The sequence below is a fragment of the Diceros bicornis genome, unplaced genomic scaffold (assembly GCF_020826845.1).
Source record: "Diceros bicornis minor isolate mBicDic1 unplaced genomic scaffold, mDicBic1.mat.cur scaffold_73_ctg1, whole genome shotgun sequence".
In the NCBI taxonomy this organism is placed as follows: domain Eukaryota; kingdom Metazoa; phylum Chordata; class Mammalia; order Perissodactyla; family Rhinocerotidae; genus Diceros; species Diceros bicornis.
Window position 1 is genome coordinate 2,398,424 of NW_026691615.1, and position 14,592 is coordinate 2,413,015.

General features: G+C 57.5%; 2 protein-coding genes across 2 annotated transcripts; one reads left to right on the plus strand and one right to left on the minus strand.

Moving 5' to 3' along the window:
- The first annotated feature begins 1,197 nt into the window (after positions 1-1,197).
- On the plus strand, positions 1,198-8,144 carry LOC131403565 (3-galactosyl-N-acetylglucosaminide 4-alpha-L-fucosyltransferase FUT3-like). The gene is made up of 4 exons (XM_058537977.1): positions 1,198-1,294; positions 1,496-1,579; positions 6,459-6,520; positions 6,981-8,144. Exons 1-4 carry the CDS (start codon positions 1,198-1,200, stop codon positions 8,133-8,135), a joined length of 1,398 nt encoding a protein of 465 aa, XP_058393960.1. The 3' UTR covers positions 8,136-8,144.
- Positions 8,145-10,771: 2,627 nt separating this feature from the next.
- NRTN (neurturin) lies at positions 10,772-14,072 on the minus strand. Its single transcript, XM_058537928.1, has 2 exons — positions 13,843-14,072; positions 10,772-11,352 (listed from the first exon to the last, which is right to left on the minus strand). Exons 1-2 carry the CDS (start codon positions 14,009-14,011, stop codon positions 10,928-10,930), a joined length of 594 nt encoding a protein of 197 aa, XP_058393911.1. The 5' UTR covers positions 14,012-14,072; the 3' UTR covers positions 10,772-10,927.
- Positions 14,073-14,592: the final 520 nt, after the last annotated feature.

Sequence of the window (14,592 nt, forward strand, 5' to 3'; positions counted from 1 at the left end):
TCTGATCCAGCTGGGAGGGCAGGGCAGGCATCTGGGGAGGCTTCCTGGAGGAGGTGTCTACACTGAGCCCTAAAGGATGACTAGGGATTAACAAGGTGGCAGGAGGCAAAGGGTGTTCCTGGCAGAGCAGGTTGTGTGGCCGGAGACCCCTCAGTGACCTTGAGATTCCAAGTGACGTGTGACAAGGAACTTCCCATCCCTGGACCTTGATTTCCATGTCAGCAGGGCGGCTGTGGGACGGCTGAAGGCTTGACCATCAGGGCTTGGCCGTGGGCCCTGGACACAGTGACACTGAGATTGACAGCTCCACGAGTTATATTTTAACAAGTCACCAGATCATTCCACCCGCCAGGGAGTGAGCCATGAGGAGATTCGGGGCGGCCTCCTCTGTAAAGGCCCTGCCCTGGGAGACCCCCAGCCTCCTGGAACCTTCGCCAGCCTGGAACTAGCTGGACGCCCAGATGGTGGGACTCCGGGCTGTGGGAAGCGGCCTCAGGGAAATGATTTCCGGTCTGGGAAGAGGGCAGCGGTGATAGCTGAGGTCTGCACCTCGGGCTCTGGGTCGCCTGCAGCAGCCTCCTTCTCCTCCGTCTCCCTGCCTCTTCTGCCCCCGGTAGCCTGTCCCCCACGTGGCGGCCTGAGAGAGCATCTCAAAACAGGAGTTGACGTGGCATCTGCTTTGCTGCAAGCCTCGCATGGCTCCCTATCGCCCTTGTGTTCAAGACTCCATCACTAACCACGCCAGACGCGGCTCAATGTGGCCTGGCCTCAGCACCAGTCCTGACCTATCTCCTGCTCGTGGACACCCAGCCTTACTGCATTTCCTCCAATTCCTCCATTCCTCGCTGCCTCAGGGCCTTTGCACAGGTGGTTCCCTCTGCCTGGAAAGCTCTCCCCTCGTCCTTTTTCCTTGGAGAACGCCTCTGGGGCCTTAGCTCACAGCTCACACATCCAGGAAGTCCAGACCGGGTCACACCTTCCTCAGTTTTGTGCAAATAATGCTCTTATGATCATTTATGAGTTTCCTTATGTGTTGCCCGTCTCACTTGCTTCCTGTACTATCCCTGGGGCCTGGCACATAGCAGGTACTCAAGAAATGGGGGTGGGATCTGGTGGAAGCAAAGGAGGGAAGCTTGAAATTCTGCCCACCTGCCCCTCCCCACCCCCCAAGGAACCCCTGGGGCCCCTTGCCGCCCCATGGAACCCAATTTGAGAACCAGTGACTTCAGTCAGCCTGTTCGCTTTATGGATGGGCAAGTGTATGCCCAGGGCCAAGCCAGCCTCGGGGCTGAAGGTGAGGCCAGGACAGTGCCTCCAGTCCCCAACTTCCTACATCGCCCCATCTGGTCTTACAGCAGAGATTAAGGGAGCCCCAGAGTTTGCTTTGGGATAGTGCCCGGGATCCTGGGACAGGACACCCTCAGTCACCTGATGGCAGGGGTGGGGACTGGTCCCAGCCGTTTCCACCTCTAGGCTCGCTTCCTTCTCCTCCCAGATCTGGCCTTGTGCACATCTTGGGAGTCCAGCTGGGCCTCGGTCCTCCACCTTCCGGGCAGCTTCGCGCTGCCCCTGTCCCCAGGTAAGGCCTCTTGGGGCAAATGTTCGCCCTCCGGGCTGCGCCTCCCTCTCCCCCTGCCCCATCCTGTTTGCGTGAATCGTGGCACCTGGGGCTGGTGCAGGACAGACAGCCGACGCTCCACCAGCTTGTGGGACAGCCTAGAAGTCTGCCAGCAGCCCCCAGTCACAGGCAGGGGTCTTTCTGGGTACCAGGCGGACCAGAGGAGGAGTGGGGTCAGGAAATTCTAATTTGCCAAACCAGGGGGAACCGAGCGTTTGTCTCTCTCCCTGCCTGAGTTAGAAACCCACCCTACCGTCCCTCATTCTCCCGACTTTGGCTTCTCTCCCCACCCCGTCTGATGGGAAAAGAAGACCTGAGATGCACAAGGCGCTTTTTTTTGTTTTTTATTTTTCTGATCTGTGTGGTGCCCCAGCACGGTGACGTTTTTCCAATCCTTTTCTAGGAAAAAAGATCTTGGGTTCAACCTGGGTGGAATCTCAGGCCTGGCCTCCCATTCCCCATCCCCCCAATCTGTGCTCCTCAACATCACTGCCGAGGGGCTCATGTCTCCCAGGAGAGGCTGCCATAAAGCCAGGGCCCGTATGGAACAGGACAAAGTATATTCATTTTAATTACGTCTACTAATTTATTAACCTTTTGTGCAGGTACCGAAGCCCAAAGGCACAAGGTGGCTTGGGGTCGAAGTTCAGTCTCTTTCCCGCTCGTGCCTCGGGCTGCCTCCATGAAAGCCTGTCTTTTGTTTCTTTTTTAATTATTTTATTGAGGTCACACTGATTTCTAACACTGTGTAAATTTCCGGCATACGTTATGATGTTTCAGTTTCTGTGTATATTGCATCCTGTTCGCTACCAAAAGTCTAGTTTCCATCCATCACCATACACATGTGCCCCTCTCCCCCTTTCGTCCTCCCCCCACCCCCTTCCCCTCTGGTAACCACCAGTCTGTTCTCTGTATCTATGTGTTTGTTTATCTTCCACATATGAGTGAAATCATACCGTTTGTCTTTCTGCATCTGGCTTATTTCACTTAGCATAATACTCTCAAGGTCCATCCATGTTGTCACAAATGGCACAATTTCATCTTTGTTTTTTCTGGCTGAGTAGTACTCCATTGTGGATATGTACCACATCTTCTCTATCCGTTCATCCCTTGATGGGCACTTGAGTTGCTCCCACACCTTGGCTCTCGTGAATAACGCTGCAGTGAACATACGGGTGCATATATCTTTTTGAATTAGTGTTTTCACGTTCTTTGGATAAATACCCAGCAGTGGACTAGCTGGATCGCATGGTATTTCTATTTTTAATTTTTGGGGGAATCTCCATATTGTTTTCCATAGTGGCTGCACCGGTTTGCACTCCCACCAGCAGCGCATGAGAGTTCCCTTCTCTCCACATCTTCTCCAACACTCGTTATTTCTTGTCTGCTTAATTATAGCCATTCTGGCGGGCGTGAGGTGATATCTCATTGTAGCTTTGATTTGCATTTCCCTAATAACTAGTGATGTCGAGCATCTTTTCATGTGCCTGTTGGCCATCTGTATATCTTCTTTGGAAAAATGTCTGTTCATAGCCTCTGCCCATTTTTTGATCAGATTGTTCATTCTTTTGTTGGTCAGTTGTGTGAGTTCTTTATATATTTTAGAAATTAACCCCTTGTCAGATATATGATTTGCAAATCTTTTCTCCCAGTTGGTGGGTTGTCTTTTCGTTTTGTTCCTGGTTTCCTTTGCCTTGCAGAAGCTCGTTAGTCTGATGTAGTCCCATTTGTTTATTTTATTCTTCTGTTTCCCTTGCCTGAGTAGACTTGGTATTCAAAAAGATGCTGCTAAGACCCATGTCAAAGAGTGTACTGCCTGTGTTTTCTTCTAAGAGATTTATGGTTTCAGGCCTTACATTCAAGTCTTTAATCCATTTTGAGTTAACTTTGGTGTACGGTGCAAGATAATGGTCTATTCTCATTCTTTTGCATGTGGCTGTCCCGAAGGCCTGTCTTTTGGGTCTCTTTCCAGAAACGTTGGTGTGAACACCTAATTCCACATCCCACTCCCTGTGCATCACACAAGGCCACCTGCCAGGTCCTCCACTCTGCACTCGGCGGCTCATGCCAGCTCTGCACCATAGAAGGAGCCTGCCAGCCACCAAGGTCATTTTTATAAACAGCTTCCTTGAGATAGAATTTACATCCCGTACAATTCACCCACTTAAAGTGTACAATTCACTGGCTTTTTCTCTATCACATTATTTTTTTTTAATTGTGGCAAAATATATATGACATAAAATTTACCATCTTAACCATTTTAAGTGCACAGCTCAGTGGCATTAAGCACATTCACATTGTCGTGCAACCATCCCCACCATCCATCTCCAGAACTTTCCATCTTCCCAAACTGAAAATTCTGTCCCCATGAAACACTGACTCCCAACCCCTCCCCCAGCCCCTGGCCCCACCATCTACTTTCTGTCTCTGTGGCTGTGACTCCTCTGGGGGCCTCCTGTGAGGGGACCACACAGTGTGTGTCCTTCTGTGTCTGGGTCATGTCACTGAGTGTCATGTCCTCAAGGTCCATCCACGTTGGAGCAGGTGTCAGAATGTCCTTCCTTTTCAAGGCTGCGTAATATTCCAGTGTGTGGATGAACACATTGTGTTTATCCATTCTTCTGTAGATGGACATTTGGGTTATTTCCAATTTTTGGCTTTGTGAATAATGCTGCTAGGAGCATGGATGTACAAGTATCTTTTCAAGTCCCTGTTTTCAGTCCCTCTGGGTAGACACCGGGGAGCAGAATTGCGGGATCCAATGGTAATTCTAGGTTTAGCTTTTTAAGAACCGCCAATCTGTTCTCTGCCACATTTCTAATTTTCAATTTTCTAGCAGCCACATTAAAAAGAATAGAAAGATACCAGTAAAATTAATTTTAACAATATAGTTTATCTCACCCAATACCTCCAAAATATTATCTCAATATGTAATCAATATAGAAAATTATTAATGAGATATTTTACATTCTTTAATATGAATTCTTGGAATTCTGTGGTGTATTTTACACTGTAAGCACATCTCTATTTGGACACTAAATTTTCAATGGCTAGAGTGAAAAAGGTTCCTACCCAAACAGTAAAGTTATATTTAATTTTTAAAAAATTTTATGCTGTTCAGTTTTTGCATTTACATTTGAAATTTAATAACATTTACAACTTCAGTCCCATTAGCCACATGACAAGTATCAGTAGTTACATGGGGCTAACGGCTCCCATATCAGACAGCCCAGGTTTAGGCCAAACTATTTAATTCCAGAAACTGTGTTATTTCAGGCAGAGGTGAATTTACCATGAAGGGGATGAAGCCTAAACTTCAGGGCCCCCTCAAAAAAGATTTGCTTCCATATCTATAAACAAACACGTGGATAAAGAGAACAGACTGGTGGTTATCAGAGAGAAAGGGGGTGGGGGGAGGGTGAAAGGAGTAAAGGAGCACATGTGTATGGTCACGAATAAGAACTAGACTATTGGTGGTGAGCACAATGCAGTCTATACAGAAACTGATATATAATAACGTACACCTGAAATTACACAATGTTATAAACCAATACAACCTCAATAAAACAATTTAAAAAAACAGGAAAAAAAAGATTTGCTTCCGCATCTAAGTCAGGACTTGGAGAGGCTCCCCAAATATAGAAGTGTCAGCTTCCAGAAAACCTGGATCCGTGGATCTGTGCCAACACAGTGGCTATATTCATTTTTCACAGCTGTGTAGTATTCTGTTGTAGGGAGGGACCTTAATCTGACCAGTCACACATTGATAGACATTTAGCTTGTCCAAAACGCCCTTGCAGGCCTCTCCGTGGGCATTCGGGCCAATCCGTCTGGCCAGAGGGTCGGTGCATTTTAATTATGATTCATTATCACTAGTTCTTTTTTTGGTAAGGTTTTTTTTTGTTTTTTTTTTGTGTGTGTGTGTGCTGAGGAAGATTCGCCCTGAGCTAACATCTGTGCCACTCTTCCTCTATTTTGTATGTGGGTCACTGCCACAGCGTGGCTGCCAAGTGGTGTAGGTCCTCACCCGGGATCAGAACCCACGAACCCAGGCCGCCGAAGCAAAGCGTGTGAACTTAACCACTATGCCACGGGGCCGGCCCCATCACTAGTTCTCTTTCTTAGAAATTCTAGAGAGGCACAGGCTGTCCAACAGAAATACAATGCATTATGGTGTGTACTTAATATTTTTCTAGTAGCCACATTTTTAAAGCTGTCAAAGACACAGGTGAAGTTAATTTTAATAATATACCTTCTTTAACCCAATAGATCCAAATTCGTATTATTTCAGTGTGTAATCAATAGAAACATTATTGTGATATTTTACATTCTCTTTCATAGTGGTGACTGAATCAAATGGTGCAGACAGAGAACATTTCCATGATTGTGGAAAGTTCTATTGGACAGTGCCAGGCTGGAGATCTGAGTTCCACCTGCAAAGTGGGAGAGAAATTTGGGGTTACATCAACAGGGGAGAGTTTGGGCTTTGGATCATAATAGCTCCAGCTGTGTGCACTTGGGCAAGAGACATGTGTCTCTCTGAGCCTCAGTTTACCCATCTGTAAAATGGGCAGCCTCAGGGCTGCAGAACATGGAGAGGGGTAGAGCTGAGGTCCTAGATTTCCGCCCCAGTGGTTGAGGTCGGGGAGGACTTGGTGACCTGCGGGGACAGGAAGGACCCGGAAATGGAGGGAAATCGGTCAGACCATGAGGGACCTGGGGGCTGTCTTTGAGCCCTTATTGCATGAAATTGAGTAAATATAAAGTCAAGTTCACACCAGCATCCCTAAACACTTCCTTCGCTCTCCCACACACCGGCCAGGCTCTCTTTCACCTCCAGGTCTTTGCAGTGGCTGTTCCCTCCGCCAGGAACACCCTTTCCCCCGACTCCTCCTCTACCTGGTGAGCTCTTATACAACCTTCAAAACCCCACCCCACTGTACCCCTCCTTGCAGATGAAGCCCTGGATTCAAGCCTCAGCTCCAGGGCACCGGGAGCATCTTGTAACCAGCTCTGTCTTCTGGGACAGAGTCCGGGCAAGCTGGGAAAGGGCAGGGCCAAGATGGGATGTGAGAGCCACTGGGACCTAGCCCACTTTCCCTGGGGACCCCTCCCCAGGTAGAGAGGTCGTGTTGCCTAGTGATTAGGACAACATGGACTCTGGGGCCAAACTCTCTACGTTGGACTTCTAGCTGTGCTGTTTTCTTTCTCTGAGTCACTTGGCCTCAGTTTTCTCATCTGTAAAACAGGCGCCCACCTCAGGACTCGTGAATATTAACCGGGGTCACCCATGTTTGCCCCCCATGCGTGGGTTATTATTTCTCTTATCAATGATGCTGTCTCCACTCTCCCTGCCTCCCAGCTGCTCTCACCCCTGGATGCACTCGGCCAGGCCAAGATGCAGTGTTCCTGGCGCCACCACCTCCTTGGGCTGTTGGTGCAGATCCTTTTGGCTCTGTGCTTCTTCTCTTACCTGCATGTGTCCCAAGACAAGCCCATATGGCCCCCGAAGTCCAGGGCCACCGCAGCGGAGTCTCTCAGCGCAGCTCCCAGTGGGTCCTCCCAGGGGAACCCCTGCCAGGCCACCCCGGAGCCCCCCGCCCGCCCGCCCCTGCTCCTTCTGCTGTGGACGTGGCCGTTCAACATCCCAGTGGCTCTGTCCCGCTGCTCAGAGCTCTGGCCGGGGACCCCCGACTGCCAGCTGACCGTGAACCGCAGCGCGTACCCTCGGGCGGACGCGGTCCTCGTGCATCACCGAGAGATCAGCTCCAGGCCCCGGGCGCAGCTCCCTCCTTCCCCACGGCCCCCGGGCCAGCGCTGGGTCTGGTTCAACATGGAACCACCCGACCACTGCCTCAATCTGAAGGCCCTGGACGGCTTCTTCAATCTCACCATCTCCTACCGCAGGGACTCGGACATCTTCGTGCCCTACGGCTGGCTCGAGCCGTGGCCCGGCCAGCCTGAAGACCCCCCTCCCCCGGTCAACCTCTCGGCCAAGACCGAGCTGGTGGCCTGGGTGGTGTCCAACTGGAGGACGGAATCAGCCAGGGTGCGATACTATGAGATGCTGCGAGAACATCTGAAGGTGGACGTGTTCGGGCGCTCCCACACGCCGCTGCCCTGGGGGGAAATGATGGGGCGGCTGGCCCGCTACAAGTTCTACCTGGCGTTCGAGAACTCCCTGCACCCCGACTACATCACGGAGAAACTCTGGAAAAACGCGCTGCTGGCCCGGGCGGTGCCCGTGGTGCTGGGCCCCAGCAGAAGCAACTACGAGCAGTTCCTGCCCGCCGACGCCTTCATCCACGTCGACGACTTCCAGAGCCCCAGGGAGCTGGCCCAGTACCTGCTGGCGCTGGACCGGGACCCCGCGCGCTACCTGAGCTACTTCCGCTGGAGGGAGACGCTGCGGCCCAGGTCCTTCAGCTGGGCCCTCATGTTCTGCAGGGCCTGCTGGCGGCTGCAGCAGGAGGCCGGCTACCGGACGGTGCCCAGCATAGCCTCTTGGTTCACCTGAGCCGGCGGGACGGGGACCTCGCCTGCCGGGGAGCGCGCCTGCCCACCTGCCGGGGAGCGCGCCTGCTGGGGACCTCGCCTGCTGGGGGTTTGAGGGCTCACCTGCTGGGAATCTCACCTGCTGGGGACCTTGGTTGCTGGAGATGTCACTTACCTGGGACCTGACTTACCGGACATCTGTGTTGCCAGGAATCTCGGCTCAGGGGACCTTCCTTACCTGCGAGGGCTCCCACCTGCTGGGGACCACACCCACCAAGGCGCTCGGCCACTGGGGAAGCGGCCTTGGGGTCCCGCCCACTGGTGACGGTTTTGGGGGATGTGCTGGTGATCACGGCCTGTGGGGATGTGGGTAGACAATATTGGCTCCATTTTCCAGATGAAAATGCTCCGAGAAAAACTGATGTGTCTTTCCTTATTCTAGAACCACGGTTCTCACCCCAGGGCAACTCTGCCCCCAGGGGACACTCGGGGATGTCTGGGGACCTCTACGGTTGTCGCGACTGGGATGCGCTGATGGCATCGAGTGGGTGGGGGCCAGGGATGCTGCTCAATGCCCCCCAGTGCCCAGGACGGCCCCCCACCACCGAGAATGTTCCAGCCCCGATGGCAGGAGCTAGGAAACCCTCGACGTGAAGCCCCTCAGGCAGGGCGGGGAGACCACGGCTCAGAGGGAGCGAGGAGCTGGGGCCAGGCTGTCTGGGGGTCCACGCGGGGGAGGGCTAGGAGAGGGGATGCAAGGATGGAGGAAGGGCAAGGACCGCCCCTCGAAGGAGGGCGAGGGGCGAGAGCGTGTGCTTCTGCCATGAGCGGTGACTTGGAGGGTGCCCTGCTCTGAGTGTGCAATTCCGAGTGTGCATGAGACTGAGTGTGTGAGCACGTGGGCCAGGGGTCTGTGGGTGATCCTGTCTGCAAAGCCCCGTGCGGGTGGCAGTCTCTGTGTCCTGTGAGTGTGAGTATGTGCGCGTGTGTGCGGCGGGCTCTGCTGGGAATCCCAGCCCTGGGGGTCTGCGGGGGCAGCTCTGTTTACGTTCCAATTCTCCGAGGGCTGGGCCCGCGCCTTGTGGTTGGGATTCTGGATCTGGGGGGGGAGACGGGGAGGCTGAGGTCCTGGGAGGCCCAGAGAGGGTGCACGCGCGTGCGCGCGCGCGCGCGCGCGCGCACACACACACACACACACACACACACACACACACGGAGGCAGCCAAGCTTCAGGGGCCACAGCCCCGGGCTCCCAGGCCAGTGTTTCCACTGTGTGTCCCGGGCTGAGCAACCTCCGTCTTTGAGGCTCAGGGCCAGGCAGGATGGGGAAACTGAGGCCTGGCTTCCGCAGCATCAGGGGACTCCCAACCCTCTGCCATGCCAGGCTGAGTCAGCCCAAACGGTGGAGGAATCCGCCACCCCAAACCTCAGAGTCAGAAGACTCCAGGGGCGGGCGGGGACTCCGGCCAGCCTCTGCTCTAAAACTGCCTTCCAAGCAGACCACCCACGGCCGGGGCCTGGCCACCAAGCCCCGCTCCCAGGGCACCCTGGAAGTCCTGCCTGTTAGCTGTCTCGAGTGTCTCCAGCTGCAACCAGGGCCTCAGGGAGCAGGGAGCTGGGGCTGTTCCTGGCGGGCTGGGTCATCCTCCCCAGCGGCAGCTTCTGATGGGAGCTCTCCAGCTTCAGGATGGGGACTGGGTCTGGGAAGGGCGCGTGGGAAAGGGGAGGGGGCCAGGCTAGGGGACAGCAAAGGAGAGACGGCGCCCCAGTATGAGTGGCAGGAGGGGAGGGGTCCACGCCCTCCAGTCTCCCAGGGGCCGGCAGCGCCGCCCCCTTCCCCGTGCTCTGGGAACCCCACACCAGGCGCCGTCCAGGGCCTGCCAAGCATCAGGGTGACACCGCGGCAAATCTAAACAGCGCGCCGGGCTTTTTCCATCCTCCGCAGGGGCTCGTCGTAAATCCCCCCTCGAGCCTTGGCCGGGGTTTTTATGGGCCCGGGACCCAGGTCCCTGGGGGACCCGGCTGTGCCCCTGCAGGCACTGGGTTCTAGCTGGACGGGGCTGGCGCCCGCCCCAGAGCCATCCCCACAGGGAGATGGGCTGCTCGCGTATATTTTCAGCTCGTGAAGGGAGACAGGGGCTCTGAGTTCGCTGACGGGGCCGGAGGGGGCCCGTCGGGTGAGGGAGGCCTGGGTCCACCTGGACCGCAGTCTCCTCATCTGCAGAGCGACTCCACCTCCCTTTACTAACCTCAATTCTTCCTTCCTCCCCAGAAGCACACCTGGGGGAGGTGGGGACGGGGACACGCTGGGGAGACTGGGTCCACCTGGACCGCAGTCTCCTCCTCTGCATTATGGCTCCACCTTCCCCCCACCCCTGCACAGCACACCTTGAGGGAAGGTGGGGATGGGGCACGCCGGGGAGGGGCACAGGGACCTCCAGGCAGGTAGGAAGGGCAGTCCCTGACGACATTCACCCCACTTTTTTTCGTACCCCGGAAACAGGACCCTCTGCATCTACTTTCCTTTGCCCCTAAAGCAAACGGGATCTTCCCACCATCCTGCACGTGGCCCCCGCGCCCGTCCCCCTTTTTCCGCTGGAGGTGGCGCCCACACCCCAGGAGGCGGGCACCCGCGGAGCTCGGAATCACGACGCGGGCTCGGTTTTCCACACTTTATCTCGGTACAGTTATCGCGAGAGTCCCGAGGCCGCGCCGGCCTCTCCAGCGCATGGGCAGTCTGTCGCGGGGTCGGCCGGGCGCGCCGTCGGGGCGGGGGGGCGTGGCCGCCGTGGGGCCGGGCCCGGTGAGGTAGAGTCACACGCAGGCGCACTCGCGCGCCGACAGCTCGCGCACCGTGTGGTAGCGGCTGTGCACGTCCAGGAAGGACACCTCGTCCTCGTAGGCCGTCGGCCGGCAGCAGGGCTGCGCGCGCACCCGCTCCCGCCGCACGCGCCGCCGCTGGCGCAGGCGCCGGAGCCCCAGGTCGTAGACGCGCGCGGCCGCCTCGCACGCGCCTGCGCAGTAGCGGAACAGCACCGTCTCGTCCGACGCGTAGCCCAGGCCCAGCTCGCTCACGCGCACCTCGAGCTCGCGCAGCCCGCACGGCCGCGTCCCCGACCGCGCACGCGCGCGCCGCCGCCGGGGCCCCGCCCGACGGCGCGGACCCGGGGGTCGGCCGGCCCAGGGCGTCAGCTCGCGCAGCTCCACCGCGTCCGGGGCGCCCTGCAGCAGTGCACGGTCTGCGAGGGGAGGGAGAGAAGGGGGTGGGGTCAGCGGGTGGGGGGGAGCCCCTACCCTCGCTGTCCCCTTGCAAAAAACAGACGCCACCCTCTCCTCCCGCTGCTCATCTCACTCCCAGATTCCCGCCCATGCACCACCGTCTCTGGGCGGAATGGGGGGTGCATATCCAGAAGCCCCCGCTGGGCCCCCCAGGGCTACCAACACCCGTCTCTGGACCCTGCTGCTATGTTGGGCTGCTCAGAACCTGCTCACCCTTTCTGGGTGCCCTGGACCCCTTTCCAGCCTTGGTCTTTCCACCTTGATCTGAGCACCCTCCCTCTGGGCGCTCCCCCCAACACTCTGTGGCCCCCCTCCCTAGGCTGGGCTGCCCCAGGGCACTGGCACACCTTCTCTGAGCAGTGTTGGGGAGCTGCTTCCCACAGCCCAACCTGTCATGGGTCTCTAGCTCACTCTCTGGGGTCCCCACCCATAGCCCCCACATCTTTTCTGAGCCGCTGGGCTGTTCACAACCCCCCACCCTGTCCCTGCTGCTCCACCGGACAGCGGGACTCAGTTTCCCCAGCCACAAAACCAACGGGAGTGTTCGGGCTTCTGAGAACGCACAGAGCAACAGCGGGCACTGAGGCCTGTGTGGGGACCCCCGCCCCTAACAGGGGGTGGCAGCAGCTCTGTCAGGGCCACCTCTGTGTTACAGGTGAGGAAAGAGGGCTTGATCCAGAAGGTCAAGTCTGGCCCGCGTCCAGCCCTCTTCTCCCACTGTTGCCGGGAGATGCCCGAGTCACAGGTTCCCAGGCCCCGCAGCCTAAATTTATTTCCCAAGCGGCTGGCCCTGCCCCAGGACCCCGCAGCCCCAGGAGAAAACTGCAGAGGCTGGCATGGCGGGCAGCGCTGAGAGTGGAAGCCCAGGCAGGGGGCTGCCAGCCCCTCAGCTGGTCACCCTTGTGGCTGAGAGGAAATCCTGAGTTGAGCCCCCGCCTGCCCCCAAGGCTGGCGCACCTGGCTGTCAAGGGGAGGGGGGTGGGTCTCAGAAAGCAGACAAACCCAGGTCTGAGCCTTGCTCTGCCTGTACATCTTCAGGCAACCGATGGTCCTGCCCTGTGCCTCAGTTTCCCCGTTTGCTCAATGAGGCTTGCAGAGCCCTCCGCTTTGGCTCGGGCTGCGAGGGTGGAAAGTGAGGGGCGACGGAACAGCATGTTCCGAGTCCTAGACGCTCAGGGGCGGGACTAGGGTCGCCAGCGCGGGCTGCTCTGGGGCTAGGTTCGAGCCCGGCTCACCTCTGGTGCCCGAAATTCCGCGATTTAGCATGCCCGCCCCAAAGGTGTGTTTCTACAGTGATTCGGAGAGGTTGCCAGATAAAATACAGATGCCTGGTTAAATTTGCATTTCAGATAAACAAGGAATAATCCTTTAGTCTGTTTCTGCCTTCCTCCAGCAGGCCTGGCCACGTGCACAGGGTCTGGAACACAAAGATGGGATCCGCACCCTGCCCCCAGCCTGAAATTCCACCATCGGCGCCGTAGTCCCAGGGCCGAGAACATTGGGGCTTTTGGGGATCAGCAGCCACTCCCTTCCCCAGTAGGGCTGGGCCCCGAAGACAGGATGCGAGGCAGGCAGGCACCCGCCCAGGGGCCGAGCCCCTCCCGGGTGTTTGAAATTCCAGCCCTGGGGCTTTGCCTGCCCCCAGGTCCTGGAGCGCTAGCTTTTGGGGGCCCCACCCGGTCTGCGGGACCCAGTGTCCTGGGAAGGGCTTTGCCGCCTGCAGGGGGGAAGCAGCGGCGACGGAAGTGGAGCCCACCCTTGTCCATTGTGGAGACAAGAAAGGAGGATTGTGTGGGTCGACGGGGCGTGTGCGGACGTGCACACCAGCGTGCACGCAGCCCCCACCCGCGGGCGCCACGACGCCAGCCATGGAGACGTGCGCGCGCACGAGATCGGGGGCCACGCACTGCCCTCGCCCCATCGAACCAGCAGAGGGCAGGCGCCAGGGGCGAGTGGGGAGTTGGGCTAAGGCGGCCACGCCCCCAGGGTGGGCGTTTCCACTTCTCCACCTCCCCGCCTTTTCCCACGTGTCTCTGGGCCTCTCTATCTGTTTCTTTCTCCATTTCGAGGACCTAGGTTTCTAGGGCTCTCTGTCTCCCTTTCCTCTTGGTTCCCGTCCACCCAGCAGGTCACTGGGGCCGACTCCAGCCTCCCTCTCTCCCCACCCCCCGCTGCGCTGCGGGGCCTCCCGGGCCGGATGCCCAGGTCTAATCTCCATCTGGCCCCCTGGCCCCTCAGGGCCAGAGCCTAATTCTTTGTGACAGCTGAGTCGAGAGACCCCAGTTCCCAGCGGCCCCCCCAGCCACCACTGGAGGCCGTGGGGGATTTGCACCCTCCCCCTACCCTATCTAAAATAAGCCTCTGCGCCCCGATCTAGTGAGTGAAATTCCACCATTTACGGTCGCCCCGAAGTCGCGGGGATCAGACCCAAGACAAACGGAAGGGCTTACACTGGGCCAGGCGGGCGATGCGGGCGTCCAGGGTGCGAGGCGGCCGGCGCAGCGGGGCCAGCGCGGATCCCAGGCGGTGGCTGAGGAGCAGGCCGTCCCGACACAGCCAGATGGAGAGCACCGAGCTGCAGAGCACCGAGGCCAGGGCCGCCGCCTTCCAGCGCTGCATCCTCGGCCTGCGCGCGCCGGATGGTCAGCCACACGGCCTCCGTCTGGGCGTCAGGCAAGCAACGGGCATGGGGCGCCGGGCCCGGCACGGGGGGCGCTGCGGGGCCCCTGATTTTGAACCGCTCCTGCTTAAGGGTCAATAATAACACAGAAATGATCCATCAAGGAACCACCCAACAAGGTTGTCAAAAACGCTGCCAAGGAAGGGGTGGGCACTGTGCCAGGGGGAGCTGGGAGACCCCACCCCCATCTGGGGGTCTCAGAGTGCTTTCCTGAGGATGGAGGAAAGCCAAGACCTGAACAAAGGTGGGAGTTGGCCAGGTAGGAGAGAAGGGCATCTCAGGCAGGGGGAACAGGCAGTGCAAAGGTCCTGAGGCCAGACCACGCTTGGCTGATGCAGCCAAGAGGCTGGGGTGGCTGGAGCCCAGCGAGCTTGGGGGAAGAGTGGAAGGAGGTGAGGGCATCCCCAGCAGGGGGCACTGTGGGACAAGGGTGGCTGGAGACGCAGGAACCCCCGGAGTTGAGACTTTGTTCCCTACATATGGATGGGAGTGACTCCTTGGGAGTGACTTCCTGCTGCTT

Bases quoted from the DNA above. Each gene is read 5' to 3' on its own strand.
- LOC131403565 (XM_058537977.1), top strand. From the start codon at position 1,198: ATGGAACCCAATTTGAGAACCAGTGACTTCAGTCAGCCTGTTCGCTTT. The intron at 1,295-1,495 runs GTGAGGCCAGGA...TTCTCCTCCCAG, and splicing joins AGCCAGCCTCGGGGCTGAAG to ATCTGGCCTTGTGCACATCT. The intron at 1,580-6,458 runs GTAAGGCCTCTT...TTTCACCTCCAG, and splicing joins CGCGCTGCCCCTGTCCCCAG to GTCTTTGCAGTGGCTGTTCC.
- NRTN (XM_058537928.1), bottom strand. From the start codon at position 14,011: ATGCAGCGCTGGAAGGCGGCGGCCCTGGCCTCGGTGCTCTGCAGCTCG. The intron at 11,353-13,842 runs GTAAGCCCTTCC...CTCCCCTCGCAG, and splicing joins CATCGCCCGCCTGGCCCAGT to ACCGTGCACTGCTGCAGGGC.